This window comes from Lutjanus erythropterus, chromosome 18 (genome assembly GCF_056507025.1).
Source record: "Lutjanus erythropterus isolate fLutEry1 chromosome 18, fLutEry1.hap2, whole genome shotgun sequence".
In the NCBI taxonomy this organism is placed as follows: Eukaryota; Metazoa; Chordata; class Actinopteri; order Lutjaniformes; family Lutjanidae; genus Lutjanus; species Lutjanus erythropterus.
The window spans coordinates 34,538,202-34,554,634 of record NC_139334.1 but is presented as its reverse complement, the minus strand read 5'-3'; the positions used below and the strand labels follow the sequence as shown (position 1 = coordinate 34,554,634).

The 16,433-nt window shown below is 37.5% G+C and overlaps 1 protein-coding gene across 2 annotated transcripts in view; it reads right to left on the bottom strand.

Annotated features, from left to right (window-relative positions):
- daam1a (dishevelled associated activator of morphogenesis 1a) overlaps positions 1-16,433 on the bottom strand; it is a 30,237-nt gene that overhangs the window by 1,654 nt on the left and 12,150 nt on the right. The window contains exons 4-25 of one of the 2 annotated variants that reach the window (XM_084742364.1): positions 15,328-15,399; positions 15,055-15,149; positions 14,752-14,971; positions 13,427-13,540; positions 12,808-12,918; positions 11,866-11,969; positions 11,693-11,759; positions 11,432-11,549; positions 11,196-11,334; positions 10,138-10,196; positions 8,794-8,981; positions 8,413-8,676; positions 6,843-6,950; positions 6,417-6,514; positions 5,519-5,603; positions 5,009-5,115; positions 3,950-4,038; positions 2,994-3,162; positions 2,687-2,794; positions 1,687-1,747; positions 1,417-1,551; positions 737-907 (exon numbers count right to left, since the gene is read on the bottom strand). In XM_084742364.1, the coding sequence (XP_084598490.1) occupies positions 737-907; positions 1,417-1,551; positions 1,687-1,747; positions 2,687-2,794; positions 2,994-3,162; positions 3,950-4,038; positions 5,009-5,115; positions 5,519-5,603; positions 6,417-6,514; positions 6,843-6,950; positions 8,413-8,676; positions 8,794-8,981; positions 10,138-10,196; positions 11,196-11,334; positions 11,432-11,549; positions 11,693-11,759; positions 11,866-11,969; positions 12,808-12,918; positions 13,427-13,540; positions 14,752-14,971; positions 15,055-15,149; positions 15,328-15,399 (2,682 nt within the window). Of the gene's footprint in view, positions 1-736; positions 1,001-1,416; positions 1,552-1,686; positions 1,748-2,686; positions 2,795-2,993; positions 3,163-3,949; positions 4,039-5,008; positions 5,116-5,518; positions 5,604-6,416; positions 6,515-6,842; positions 6,951-8,412; positions 8,677-8,793; positions 8,982-10,137; positions 10,197-11,195; positions 11,335-11,431; positions 11,550-11,692; positions 11,760-11,865; positions 11,970-12,807; positions 12,919-13,426; positions 13,541-14,751; positions 14,972-15,054; positions 15,150-15,327; positions 15,400-16,433 lie in introns of those variants that run through there. The other variant, XM_084742366.1, reaches the window with a different exon arrangement.

Below are 16,433 nucleotides of genomic sequence, written 5' to 3'. Positions count from 1 at the left end.
AGTATCATGAATATGACTTAACAATGACTTAGTTTGCAAAATAATTACTTGGTATAGAAGAATTGTGACTTAATATCACAAAATAACTGCAAAATAATTACCTATTGTGACAGAAATGACTTAATAATTGCTAGTATTGCCAAATAATGACTTCATATCATAAAATTATGTAATAATAAGTATTAGTATTGCAAAATAATCACTTAATCTTAGTATCACAAAATGATTTAATAATGACTTAGTTTGCAAAATAATGACTTAGTGTTACAAAAATGATTTAATAATGACTTGACATAGCAAAATAATGACTTAATGATTATTTGGTATTGCAAAATAATCAGTTAATATCACAAAATGACTTAATAATGACTTGGTATCACTAAATAATAAGAAACATTCTTGGTATAAACCTAAGTGCTCCTTTCTCAAATGTGCCAAAGCAGCAAAAGAAAATAATGAGAGTTTCCCTTTATTTTGACATACTAACACCTTTTAAGATAAGCAAGTCAAGTTTCTCTTTGCAGTGACTTACAGGATCTTTTTTATTTCATTGGCAGAAATGCCCTTCCATAGTTGACAACATTTCGTAATAAATCAAAGTGTAAAATATTTTTCATGTATCTAAACACTTTGTAACAAGGAGCTGGTAAAGAACTATTCAAACACATCCTGCATCCTTTCACCTGTCTGCCTACAGTACACCTCTCTCTAATCTGAGCTGATGATGTCTTCTCACCTGTGCCTCCATGAGCGCCCGTTTCTCCTCCTCCTCTTTGCGTCTGGCCATGTTCTCGTTGTCCTGTTTGGCCTCGGAGTAAGCTGTGAGGAAACTGTCGAAGATCCCAAAGAACTCATCCGGCTGCAGGCTGGACAGGTCTTCTCCAAAGTGTCTCAGCGCCTTTCCAAACTTCAACAGGAGACACGATGGGTGAAGGTGGTTATTTTGGTCATTTGATTTTCATTTTCATCTGATGGTTGAGCACGTCCTCAGAAATTAATGCTGCACGTACACAAGCATGTAGTTAAACAGCGAGTATATCTCCAGCCTCACACATAAACATGAACCTCAGTGCCCTCATGACTGAAAGACTGGTTTAGTCTACATACTGGTTAGCCTAGCTTAGCATAAAGATAAAGGGCAGTGGGAAAATGCTGCTAAATTTTAACTGCATGTCAGGAAATCAACTAAAGAAAATGTGAATGTTTTTTTCCATCCACTACTGTTGTGATTATCAACGTCAACGTCAAAGTCAAACGTCAAACAGTAAAAACAATGTAGAAGACAGGATGGAAATCCAGTATTTAGCCTGTACCTTGAGACTGCTAAGTGTTATGATGCTGTTACAAGTTTTTGAAGTTGCTGAAGCTGAAGTTGGGACAAAATGAAAGTGAAACAGTTATCTGTTGGTCACTCACCACTTCTTTGGCCTCAGTGAGAGACTCCTCCACCTCAGAGAAGCTGAAGGAGGCCACAGTGATGAACTGACTGACCACAGACACAAACTTATCTGCAGAACCCCGAGAGGACTGGGCCTGCTGGTACTGCAGCTCCTGGAGACGGACAAACACACAGCAGACACGCAGTCAGACTGATGAAGATGTGAACTTTGTTTTCTTCACAACAGATTTACAGTGTCGTTGGGTGATACTGAACGGATTTCCTGACACTCTGCTGAGCTCACTCACCGCCTCAACACTCTTCAGGCCAGATCTCAGATTGCCAATGTCCTTCTCCAACTCAGTCATACTGGACAGACAGTGAAAGAGACAGAGAGACACACAGAAGGAAATAGATAATGAGAAGGGAAGGAAGTAACCAATTACAACTCCTCATTATTTTGAGTACTCTTGCACTCTTGTGAGTCATTTTCATGTCTGTTACTTTACTCTTATTTTTACTTACTTATTTAAGTATGCATTACACTATGTAGTTTACTTTTTTGAGTTCAGAGCACAGTTTGAAGTTACAGTACTTTTACTTGTAGTTGAGTAAAATTTCAGTAATGTAATAGTACTTCTGGTTGAGTACAGATTTTTAGTACTTTGTCCACCACTGGTAATTAGTAACATGACAGTTAATTATTGCCGTCTGCATTAAATATAATACATTTAACATCTCTTTTTGAGGAGATATTATTGTATGATTAAATATTGTGGTTTTAGATGGAATTTAAATGGGAAGAACAGTTGATGCAGTTACTGTCTGCAGTTATCTCTGTCTCTGTATGGATCCTTTCCATACTGTGCTCAGACACCTAGAACAACAACCTGAGCCTGTCAGTGGTAAAACACGCACTTTTAGTGGATGAATTTTCAGTGTGCACGGTTGCCCCAGAGGATTCCATTGCAGCCTGTTTAATGGCAGATTTTTGTGATATTTTCACATGTAACTCAAAGACTTAGGAGTTTATTTCAAATAAACTAGACCTGATGATTGTTGGAACAGTTGAAAGACAAAACAATTACAGTTTAGGTGAGCGTTATCTTGTTACTGTTGCTGTTATTGTTATTAATATCTTATCAAATTCATAAATGACTAAACCTAACAACTCAAAACATAATTTCAATCAAACTGATTCTGCATGTAACACTTTAACAGCCACTGCCACAAACTCTGTGTGTGTGTGTGTGTGTGTGTGTGTGTGTGTGTGTGTGTGTGTGTGTGTGTGTGTGTGTGTGTTCTTACTTGACTTTAGCAGCTTCTGGCACATTTTGCAGCTCTTCACTAAAAGCTGCCACCTTTGGGTACCTCTTTTCCAGTACAGTGATCATGTAGTGGAGCAGAGTGATGTTTCTACAAATACACACCACATTTATCATTTATCATTGTTTTTGGAACAACTTGCAATTACCAGACATTTTGTCTGGTCATAGTAGGAAAAGCACGTGTTACTATTAACATTACATAATTAAACCATTCACTGTATTATTTACAAATGTGCTTCAGTTGTATGTCAAATGTATGATATAGAAAGCCTTGTTATGAAGCGTACTTGTCAATGCTTGACTTGGTGTCAGCGATCTTGTTGAGACTGGACACTTTAAATCCATAGGCGTTTCCTCGTTGTCCTTTGTTCATATAATTCCCAAAGGCCAGGACCACCTCCATCAGCTGACGCAGTCTCCCGCTCTGGACCACCTCCCTGGACGCAAGACTCAGAGCTGAAAGCACACAGACAAATCAGTATTGTGATATCTAATATCTTACAAGATCTCCACACAAAAAATAACTTAATGAAACTTTAATCAGTCCCTCCAGGAAGTTGTGTTCACAACAATTAATGCAAATTCAACTGAGTTCTGAATTCTGCACAACCCTGCAATTTTGTCCAATCACTGGAACTTTTCTGCAAATCTGACCAATCATTGTAGCTTCCTGCAAGTTTTTTTTTTTTTTTTTGTATTTTTATTTTGTCATGGGTACTGAAAACAACATGTGGTTTGTCATGTTATTGACATGTATCAATTCTCTGTCCACTTTAAAATTATGTAATTTTGTGCTCTTTTGAGCACAAACTCCAAAAAGATTTTGCTCCTTTTTGGAATACTCCCCAGGTGCACTTCTTCATTTACAAATAAAACTTATTTTGTTAGAATTTTTGTAATCCTGAGCCTTTCTGGTAAAGTTACTTAGAACAGAGTGTGTTTTTATTGTCACCAGAACTAGCTGACTTATACATTTTTTTTGTATAATAATTCATTAAAAGTCTAAGTTTCACTTAGTCCCGCAATTTCATTGCATAAAATGCTTAAAAACGTTGCAGGATATATTACAATTTTTTAGAAAAGCTGCTGTCAAATCAAGCGTTTTAGGCTGCAACAATCCCCAAAAAAGCCTGTGAAATCCTGTTAAATACATTCATCCCCATCAGTGACAAATGTATCATTCATCTAAAACATTTTTTCATTCATTAATTCAGTGTGATCTAATAATAGAAAAGAGCCCTACCTTTGATTTTAGGTTTGACCTCAGCCACTCTTTCAGCGAACTTCTTCTTGAAGTAGAGGGACTGGAGTCTCTGCTGATAGTGGTTGATGCTGGGCGAGGACAGGAAATGGAAAGTATGGCTGTGAGTGGACTCAAAATGTTTGACAAGAGTCACTGGTAATTGTACCAGCAGGAAGAGACATATACAGACTATAACAGCCATTCCCAAACTTAAGAATGCCACGTCCAAATTAGAAATCTGAAAATCCCGCCCAGGACTATTTGTACCAATGATGAGATATAAGTTCCAGGGTTAATGTGACAGGTCACCAAATGCTGTGTAACACTAGGTCAGATAAATGAACAATAATATGTGATTTATATCTTCTGGATTTGTCTTATTAGTTCTGATTACCTTAAAAAACATAAATAAAATGGTAATTTCAAAATGAGAACATTGAAGTTTGAAAACCTTTTCTTTATTTATTTTTTATGACCTCTCAAGGCTGATCTGCAGGGTCTTCACAGCCCACACTTTGAGAATCACTGTTCTATAATATTTCACTTGATGTAAATCCCCATTTGATGAGATTAACAAACTAATCATGCATCAAACTTCTTTTCAGATGCTGCATGCAAGTGATACTGGACATCGCTAAGGTGGCACTGGCTCAGACAGGACGTTTTATAAATGGGATCAGTGGGACATGGCTCCAATAGGCTGATGGCTGCACAGGGACCCCAGTCACTCTGGAACCTACATCACCCTTCTGAGTGGAAGCTGCATATACAAAGTCAGGGTAATGTGCTAAATAAAAGGAACTTAGTATAAGACATTTATTGTATATTATGAACATGACATGGTTGTGCTTATACAGTTGTAGTAAGACATTATTAATGTATTAAACTTAAGATAAATGCTATGTCAAGAGCATACTGTCTGTCTTTGCACAGGTAAGAAGAAAAAGATGTATTTTTAATTTTGGGGTGAACTGTCCCTTTAACCCTTCAGAGATTAATGCAAATGTGCATACATTTCCTTTCTACAGGATCTACTTCTTGTTTTTTTTTGGTGTGTACCTGCTCATCTCATACAGGAAGCGGTCAGCTTTGGCCATACGTTCCAGCTCATGCTTGTGTTCTTCTAACAGCTCAACGTCGCTCTTCTCAGGAACAAACTTCAGAAGCTTCACACAAAAACATACACAAACTATGATAAGAGCATTTGATATGAAAAATTCTTCATGTAAATATCTATCAGACATGTATGAGGCCAAAATAAACACTGATGTTTCTATAAGAAACATGCATCACAGTTGTTGATCCAGTATTATTCTAATATCCAAAAGTGATTAAGCTGCTAAAATCAATCTATCATGTCATTTTATCAATATATAGTCTAACATAGAGTGTATGGAGAAAAATGAATTTGGACTTTAGGAACCCTGAATGGCTGATACCCTGCTACCCACTTTGCTACTATATTTCTCACAAATCTTAATTTAATTTTAAAACTGGTAATTGATATGGAGCATGTCCATTGTGTCCTCAGGTTGTGTTGTGTTGTGTTGTGTTTGTGTGTCTTTGCACCTGCTCCAGCATGTCTTTAGGTAAGTCTTCCTGTTCATCCATGGTCAGGATGGCATAGCGGATCTCATCATTGGTCAACTTCAGCCTGTAACAGAAATTTAGATTCGTTTTTTTCCAAATCATGCTGGGCTTTAAAATTAAATGGAGTTCCTAATGCAGTGTGTACATCAATGTCTTTGTTATCAATATGACAACTTGACATTAACCAAAACAACTATGGCTTAGTTATGACAACATGTCATAGCATTATGTGTTAACATTACATTAAACTGGTTGGCTTTAGAGATTGACTAACTTTTATTATTGTGTCTTGAATATTTTCCTTTAAGTCAACCACAGTGATACATTTTGCAATTGTCATAAAGATGTCATTAAGTGTTATTACACTGTCAAATGCTTTTATAACAGTGCCATGAATAATTCGCTCCACCTCAACTAAAGTCGTACCATTTGCACTTGACAGTCATAAAATGTTACAGAATTACAGAATATACTACCAAGATTATTTAAAGAGAGATTTAGTTTTTTAAAAAAAAAATGGGACATACATATTAATAAACATTTCTATGTAAATATGTTTGAGATTGTAGCCAAGGCTAATTTCCATCTCTAGTCCCGTTGGCAGATATCTTTCTTAGTTGTCTTAGTTGTCAAAGCATTTGACAGTGTAATAGAACATGATGACACCTTTATGACTTTAATTTTAAGTTAGAAGTACTTTTACTAGATTACAAAGTTACTTGTGTATTATTGTAAATCTATCCATTTAACACAATGCATTGAATCAGCCCACATGTAAAGACAAATAACCTACTCAAGCTCCTGACAGCAACAAACACAGTTCATGTATGACTTCCAGTATTGACAACCTGTAGTGTTTTGTTCTCCACACACTGACCGTGAGAGCAGAATGTTACAGTTCTGTGCTCGGCGACCATCGATCACTGACAGCTCCTTCACTTTTTTGGTAAAAGTGTGGTCATCCTCTGCATTCTTCTGTTGAAACATAGAAAAGAAAGAAAGTTAGGATGCAACAAAATACAGCACAATATAACAGTGCCGTGCCAAGAGTGGGACTCCCAACAGTGGGATAATTTTCTTGAGATGACGGTTTTAGTTTTAACAAACTCATGAAGAAAATAAGATAATTTATTAATGTGATAGTTTATCACAGAAAATACACATGAGCATCTAGGAAAATCTCTGGAAACCACAGCTGTTTTTGTGTTCTAAAAAAGATTTAACAACTTTACCAGTAAATTTGCCGGAACATGAGCAATGTCAGTGAAAGTAATCTATGAATGGTAAAAGAAAAAAAGGTTACCTGTGGCTTCTGGTAAGCTGAGAAGGTCCTCTGGAACTCTTCCAGATCCAGAGTTTTAAACACCCTGAGATCATCGATCTCTTTCCATATGGTTCCTTCTATCTTGTTCTGAAACAAACAATAATGCAGTGTGTCAACACAATCTTAACACAAGTTCCAATTAATGAATTTCTTCTAGAGGCTGGATCTCAAAACTTCTTATTTCCAAACAAGGTTGTCAGCTGCTGACTGGCATTTGCAAATCAAAAGAGGTCTACCGTTATTCTGTGTTCTTCTTACTGTAAACAAGTTCCATGAACCAAAACCTACAATGTGCTAATTTGTTTCTTAATACCTCCTGTGGCTGTGAGCCTAGAGCCCACTGAGGATGTGAACTCAGATGTTTAGTTTCACTTTTAAAGTAAGTTTGGTCATTTTCTACAAAAACTAGAAGGTTTGTTTTGCAAATGTTACTCAAACAGGAGGAAAACAGCATTTGTCGGGGACTATTTTCAGTTGTAGAATAATCCACATTTGGCAGTTGAGTGAGTGTTTGAGGTAGCAGGACAGTGTACGTGGGATTGAGTCAGAATAAATGACAGTGTGTGTTCATGATGGAACTCGTTACGCAGTGCGACAGTGACTAACTGATGTGTTTTTGGTTTGTGGACAACAAAGGAGCACTACGGCAGTAGAGGAGTAAGAAATATTAGGATACATTCAATCCTTGCTTATAACATTGCTTTGTTAATTGCTTGATTCTGATTGGTCAATTACAGCAGTCTACAGTCTGTTATTTCTGTATAGCAGACTGTTGCATTTTGAAACTGATATTTCGTCACATTAATGTGTATCTAACTTATATGTACAGAAGTGCCTAAGTGTTACTATTTAGTGTTATTACCCAGAAAGCATCAGTGTATTATTTCTTGATTAATCCTTTTTTGTTTTCTTCAATAAAATATTGTTTACAGTCAGTACTACAACATCATAGTTTGAAGTGTAGAGCCCCTAAACAAGCCATATTTGACTTGCTGGGATTGAGAACGTGTTGGTAGTATATGTTTTGTGTAATAGTACAATAACAGCAGTAGTGACAGTAATAATAGGAGTAATAGCAGCAGTAAAATTAGGACTAATCTCTACAGACAGATATCTGTGTATGAATGCAGAAGCTGTAGCAAGGGAGAAGATGTTGGCATTGGATGTATCCTAGTTTCCATTTGTAGTCCAAGTAGTATTGACCAATCACATTGGCCGAAATGCAGTCTTGGAACCCATCAGCTATCATCTGACAATTTTAACTGGCTTCTTAAAAATGCATCTGCATTCAGGTACAGATATCAGTTTGTGGAGATAACTTGAAATGTTGTCTGTTGTCCATTCTTATGTCTCAAGTTGCTAATCAGACTGTGAACAATGACCAACGCAGGGAAGACAAAGTCTTAGTCCAGATATACTTTTTTTGGATATCTGTTGGCTACATCAAAAATATTGGCTGTTGGTCTCAGAGGCTAAATCGTCATCAGATGATAGCTGATTGGTTCTGAGACTGCATTAGTAACAATGCATCTGGAACTAGAAAGTGTACCTCAGGCAGTTTGCTCCAGTTGAAGGACTTCAGCGGGTTAGCTGGCTGAGGGATATTCTTCTTCTGGGCGACTCCGAGTGGAGCTCCTGGAGGAGGAGGAGGAGGTGGGGCAAATGGAGCATTGCCAAAAGACGGAGGGCCTCCTGGAGGAGGTGGTGGTGGTGGAGGGGGAGGAGGTGCAGGAACAGAAGGAACAGACGGGACAGGACCAGGAGGAGGTAAACCACCAGAGATCACAGGAGGTCCTCCTGGAACACTGGAAGACTAAGAACAGAAGACCAGAAGAAAGAACAACTCCGTCATTCATTCTGAACAGACGGACAGTTTATATTGTTACTGTGTAAAACTGATCAATCAGATTTTGCAGTGTGCTGAACGTACAGAGCTGAGCTGCTGCAGTCGAGCAGTCAGTTCTGCCACTTGTTGTTTCGCCTGCTTGTGCTCGTTGCTCTCTCGCTCCAGTTTGTCTTTCATCTTGTTCAACATGGCCATCATGTCTTCTTTCTCCTTGTTCTTCGCCTCACACTCTCGCTCTTTCTTTTCAAAACGCTGCTGTAGGTTGTGATGTTCTGTAAAGAGGAGAAGGTCAGACAGGAGGGTCTTTATCTTAACGCTGAAGTAGAACTCTTGATGGCAGAGCTGCTAGGATTGATGATGAGTGACGGAGCTGGAGACAACCAAGAAGCATCGTCACTTTCTGCATCTTGACTTATTGACAATGATTTTGATCATTGTGTGCATTGTGTGAGAAATTAGCAAAGCGCTTATAAAGTATTTATTTCCAGCTGAATGTGTAAAGCACATATTCTTGAGAATTGGAACAAATCATTTCCAACCAAAAAAAAAACAAAAAACAGCCTTGTCCCAGACAAGAACTGACAACTTAAAACAATTTTTAAATGTGTTAAAAGTCTTCAAAATCTAAAACAAAGATTACCTACTGACAACATAAAAATGTGTGATTATAATCATCTATTTTAAACTATGGTTTTTATAAAAATGGTTTGCCCTTTAAAGTTGTGTCCCAGATTCCATCAACTCTGTCAGATTTTTACAAAAACATGATTTAATCAGGAATAAAAAAAGGGTTAGCTATACCATGAGGACCCCTGTCTCACTTCCTGGTTTAAAAAAGGCAGGAATACTGCTCAAACACTGGTAAACTTTCTATTTTTAGACAAATTCATTCACTAATATTTCTATCAGATGTGTCTCAACCATAACATGTCAACTCTGTAGTCCTTCTAAATCAAAGCTAAATAAGAATTATGATTTTGATTAACATTAAAAAAAACTCTGAGACACTTTAAAATAATAAAATGGCTGCTCACTACAACTACACTGTGACATAAAAAATTCTGACGGAGTTCACGTCTACATTTTTAAAAAATGTAATCCCTATGAGGTTGGCCCATTACAAGGTTTAATAGCCAAGAGTTTGATCTTTAAAATTTAACAGAAAAATCTAAACACCCTCAAAATACAGTTTTGTCCCCAGTTCCCATGAATGAGTGTCCAGTTAACTCTGTTTTGGGTGAATTCAAAACAAAAAATAAATGTGTTACTGTAGTTGTTCTTGATTATTCTTTTGGACACGTTAACCTGCAGCAATTATGAGAGTAACGTATATATTCAAACTGTCCAGTCCAGCCAAGGTCTTCATTTTACCCTCTGGTATAGCAGAATGCAGATGTTTGCACAAAGATTGTATATGTGTGTGTTTACCTTTCCTCATTTTATCAGCTTGTTCTTTCCATTGTTTGACCTCGTCCTCCTTGACGAGCCTATAGGAACACACACACACACACACACACACACACACACACACACACACACACACACATATGACTGAAAGAAGTTTATCAGTGATGATTTTCATCTGCTGCTACTACACACGTGTTTGTATCACTATCCTTGTTAGGACATTCCATTGACCTCCATTCATAAGTGTCATTAACTATAACCATATAGTACCAAAAATGAAAAAAACACACAACATGCAAACAAAAAGTGGACATATATATTTGCCATTGACAAAACAATATTTTCTTTGCCAGTCTCCTGTAGTCTGAACAAGCATCTTTATGCTTGGTAAAATGTTTACTTTATTTAGTTATCTGACTTTACTACGTGCAATATGTAAAGGCAATTTACTGCAATAGATTTTTGAGTTTTGAGCCCAACTCAAACTTTTAAAATAAACTTTTAAAAGTTATACCGGGCTATAATTTTTAGTTTAGGTAATTTAATTTCCTTCTTTAGATAAACTTGAATCTTTGAGTTTTAGAAACACAAAAAAACAACAGAAACAAAAACACAAACCTGATTTCTCTTTTCAAATACTTTAACATTCACTTCAATGAATTTACTCAATATTTTTTAATACAGAATTTTCAGTTTCTAAATTTCAAAGCTTTGAGTTTATCTAAAGAAGAAAAGTAAAATATCTCAACAAAAGATCAGTAGTTGGTAAAACTTTTTCATAACTGAAGAATTTGAGTTGGGGTCAAAACTCAAAAATCCATTGCAGTCTGCTGCCTTGAAATTTTGAGTATTCTCAGCTTTTTTGTTTTTACAGTGCGTGGTCGACACTACATGTGTTGAGTTTGCATGTTCGCCCCATGCTTGCTTGGGGCTTCTCCAGCTGCTCTGGTTCCCTCAACAACTTAGAGAACATTGTTTCATCGGTCCTGTTTGAATCTCATCCGTCATCATTTATAACAAAATGGAAGAAAATGGTCACTAATACTCATGTACCAAAGTCTGGAACCCTGGAAACTTACATGCGTACAATATTTTTAACGTTGAAATCCTCCAGTGGGGCCACATCAGGGTTCTCACCCTTGTCTGTCTGCAGAACCAGCTGCTGAATGATCCGGTCCAACAGCACCCAGTACTGGAGGGTGGCACTGTTCTGCTTATCTGCAGACACACAGACAGAAGTCAACAGAAGGAAAGGCATGGACACTATCATGTTATCGCAATTTAATTTTTTTTCAAAAATAAATCAGTAAATTACATGGCATCATGAGACAGTGCTGCAGCGCAGACAGGAGGTGAGGGTAGGCTTCAGTGTGGCTCAGACTCTTCTTGATCAGATCAAACATCTGGCTGGCACTTTTAGTGTCTATATGGACCTGAGGCAACGTACCAAAACACATTTATCATTATCATTTACAGCACATTACACATCTGATCTGTATTTTCATACTTAAGTTGACAGTGAAAAGAAATGTAACGCTGAAGATGTGTTGGTACAAGTGTGTTTTATATGACTTACAGCATCAAAACGTTTGGACATGAGGAGCTCGTCTTCATTCCTCAATATCTCAAAGAAGTCCAGATGTCTAGAAACGACAACACAAAATCAAAATGTGTATGCCAACATGTAAACATGTCCCCCTGACAGAGTACTGATGTTTCTAAATGCTGGTGCCCTTTGGCGGCGCTCACCTGTCCAGGGTGGCGTTCTCATGGGAGTGTAGTTTGTCGATGACGGGCTGAATGCCCAACATCAGAAACTCGTAACGCAGATGTATACGGAACTCCAGTCTGGTCTGAAAACATACATGCAACACACGTTTAGCTTTTTGGTAAACAGCTGGCCTTGTGCAAGATAATATTAAAAACCATTTAACCATTTAGAGACAAATTTTCTCTTATTTTTGTTTGTATCCACAATTTGTTCTTATTCTGTTTGTGCCCACTGATTTCAGGGATGCACTGATGTCTTCTTATTTTTCAACTTCTCAAGAATACTTTTACTAAGTTAAGAAACTATATCTTTGACTGTTTGTCCAATGCAAGGAAACAAAAGCTTAAAGAATATTTCAAATATTTGTAATCATTGTTCATAACAATAGTAATTATCAAGTATGCAGCATTATTTGTTAGAATTAGAATTAAAATATCTACAATAATCAAAAAATGTTCAGTTCACTTTAACTGTTAACAGTTAAACTGTTATATTTGAAGTCTTCCCATGCCTATTTTCTGTTTCATAAATTTGCTTTATCTCTTTCATATCCCAAATCTCCACACATTTTGATGTGCTTTTTGTGTATGTGCTCCCAATGTTGCAGGACTAGATACATGCCAGAAATCTGGTGGAAGAAAAATAATAAGAAGCAGAAGAATAAGTGTGGCGGATTACATATAGTGTTCCTTTGTGCATTGCACATCAGGCACACTGAATTAAATGAAATAAGGTACTGACCTTTAAGACTACACTGTGATCAATAAGTGAAGTATTTGTGAAATGCTCATGTACATACTCTAACTCACTCAGGATGTAGCTCATCATATATGCTACTGAATGCAATGGTTGCATTCTGAGAAATGCATTTAAAACTGAGGATTTTCCTTTAAGGCAGACACAGATGGCTGGCTCCTCACCTCTCCTGCTCCCTTGCTGAGCACAGCATTGATGAAGGACATGATGGCAGTCTTCAGATTCACTTCATCTCTGTAGCGGCCTGTGGATCTATCCAAGTCTGTCACCAGGGTCTGCACACAAAAAAAACACAAAAGTATGCAAGTTATACCATTATAAAAGAGCTTTACTTGGATCAATAGCTTATCTTTTATGTTTGTTAGAGACTGAACTGTGTCTTGTGCATAAGAATTTATCAGAAATGTGTGAATGAATTGTATCTCATGTATGCAATAACATTTTGAGCATTTGATATAGCAGAATGAGGCCTCTGTATTAATACAGGGCTTTGTATAAAACAGCAAACCACTCAGTCCAGACCATGCCTGATGCAGGGGCAGGTCTGCAGAAATATTCATGGGTTGGCAAGAGGATAGCAGAAATATATGCAGATTTACTTTTGAGACTTTCGAGTTTCAATCTTTTAAATTTCCATCCCGCCAAAATTTTTTCATAGATATTTTGAACAAGAACCAAAGTCCAAAATTGGTTTGGCAGCTGGATCCGGCTCAGATGAATCTATTTCATCCACATTTAATCGTGCTTTGCAGAAAATGAAAACTCAGGAGAACAGGAGCAGACCTGGAAGCGTGTTCTCTCCGCAGCAAATTCCTGGTAGTGCACCATGGCTTCTAGAACTTTCCTGTGGCCGCCTGGCACCAGACAAACCGCACCGAGGATCTCTAATACTGCGACCTGAGGAGACAAACAAGAATGGTCCATTACAAATGAGAAGGAGAAGGACTTTCATGGTTATTTGCTGGGACATAGTTCAAGTTTGACCTTAAAGAAATCATAAGAGCGTGATCAGAAACAAAATGATGACAACAAAACTTTTAGGTGACTGTTTGACATCAGTATATCATCCTCATCTAGCTCACTCCATTGTCATCTTGTCATAGGTAGTGAGGTATTTTTTTTTTTCTATCATTTTTTTAGTGTCTCCTTTCTGTCACTGATTCTCTGTGGTCATTTAGTGTGTCTGAAGTCTTTTTTTTATGTCTTTTTTGTCATCATTTAGCATCTCTTCGTGGTCCTTTTGTGTTTCTTTGGTAAGGTAGCAAGTGTTTAAGTCTGTTAATGGTCATTTAGCATCTCTTTTGGTCATTTTGTATGTCTCCTTGTTGTCATTTATTGTCTCTTTGTGGTCATTTTGTGTTTCTTTGGTCATTTAGCACCTTTTGTGGTCCTTTACTATCTCTTTGTGGTCTTATCTTATGTCTTTTTGTCATTATTTTAGCATCTCTTTGTAGTCGTTTTGTGTCCGTCTGATATAATTTTATGTTTCTTTGGTCATTTAGTGCCTCTTTGTGGTCATTTAGCATCTCTTTGTGCTCATTTTGTGTTTCTTTGTTGTCATTTACTGTGTCTTTGAGCATTTTGTGTTTAGTATCTCTTTGTGACCTTTTTAAGTCTGTTAATGGTCATTTAGCATTTCTTTGTGGTCATTTTGTGTCTCTTTGTTGTCATTTATTGTCTCTTTGTGGTCATTTTGTTTCTTTGGTCATGTAGCACCTCTTTGTGGTTCTTAAACATCTCCTTGTGGTCTTTTTTATGTGCTTTTGTCATCATTTAGCATTTGTTTGTGGTTATTTAGTGTCTCTTTTAACTTGTTTTGTGTTTCTTTGCTGTCATTTAGCATCTTTTTGTGGTTATTTTATGTCTTTTTTGATCATGTACTGCCTCTTTGTGGTTGTTTAGCATCTCCCTGTGGTCTTCTTGTGTTTCTGTCATCATTGAGCTTCTCTTTAGACTCCTTTTGTGTCACTTACTGGTGGGCTCTGTGGGCCCTCTGATCCAGCCTGTCTAATTCATCCATTCACCACCATCCTCACCTACTTACAAATCTTTTTCATGATTTCAAAGTAAGAAAAAGTTACAGTTTCCTGTGTGCTGTTGTGTTGTACCTTGGTTTTGATGTTTTCAGTGCTGAGACTTTGTGCGATGATATTGATGCTCTCACAGTGACCCAGGACATGAGCTCTGCCCTGAGAGTTGTTCATCAGAGCTTTGATGCAGCCAATCAGAGATGTGTGGACCTGAGACTCGGAGGTCTCATAGTCCATCGTCTTGAGGAAATTCAGGATGCAAGACAGGCCGTCCAACTCAATGAATCGTGTCACAAACCTGAGGAGATGAATCAGATTCTTTAGGTCACCCAGGTTTGGAAAAAAAATCAAAATGATGATATGTCAGAACTGGAGTTGTACCTCATTGGCTGAGTCCTCAGTGCTGTCTTCAAACCATCTACGATCTTATATCGTTCTTCCTCTTCCTCACCCTCCAGAGCCAGCAGAGTCCTCCTCTGGGAAATAATAAATACCTTGTAACTTTTCACAGTTCAAGAGATTATTATAATGTATGTCTATCATGAACAAATAATCATAGTTGAAGAAGCCATGAATAAAATTATTCTGATGAAAGTTTTTTGTTAGTAAAGCAAACTCTGTGTGATTAAACTTGGTCTTTGGAGTGTTACTCACAGCAGCCATGGATCTGAGCTGGTCAATATAATACTCTGGCCATCTGGTCGCTCCTGTGTTCTCCTCCGCCTCCTGAAACACACACACCGACACACACAGGTCAGGCCATGGAAAAACCTACATATACTAGACAACAAAGCCCTGGGTCATGTGTGGCCTTTTAGCCCTTTCTTCATAGGATGGATGAATCATTTCAGTTATTGTGATAAACAACTTCTTGTTGGTAACATAATATCTAGATGATGTTATGCATTGTAAACACAGAATACTGATAATCTGGATGTCATGAGGATTTGTGACATGACTCACAGGTTTCTAAAATGGCATTTTAAAGTTTTCTGTCCAGTCCAATTTTGGTGGAGAGCTAGGAAAGCTTGGTGGAGTTTAAGAGAGATTGGCAAACAGTAAACACATAATCACTCATGCAAAAATGCAGCCCGGCATTGCAAGACTAATTTGCTAATGTGTATTAGTTTGGAATCTCTGAGCTCATTTTCAGTTTCCAGTGGGCATTATTAACAGGTGCAGCCCAAAATGCCTCTAGACGCAATTGTATCGACCTACAACCATCCAGAACAACAAATGTAAGTTGCAACGGTGCTTGGTCATTTTTTAAAAACAGGAAAAAATGGTGGTCTGGTCTGAAAGTACAGCTAAATACTACATACACTGAAAACATCTGAGGCGAGGAATAGTCAATGCTGTAACAGAATCTTGATTTATATTTGATCAGCACTGCTTAGTTTGACAGTTTGACCCGTAAAGAGTCAGGATGCGTGGAAATCTGTCTGAATGGCAGGATGACCAGACGCATCTGCCCAGCTAGCAAAATGCTCCAAGAACCTTGATAGTTCATGAACTGATCAATCATTCTCAAAAATAACAAACTGTACTATAGAAATCACTGAGCACATAACAGCTCGTGAAAGAAATTCAAACTTTTTTTGATGCCAGCATGTCATGCAGAAATGAAGGGGACTGCATCTATTATTTTTTTCTGAAATGGACAATATGACATTCACACACACTTCACACAGTCTTATCTGTCTGTATTCAGTGTTTGGGTTCACCTTGCTACGTGCAACAGATTTGTGCTCTTTGTGCAT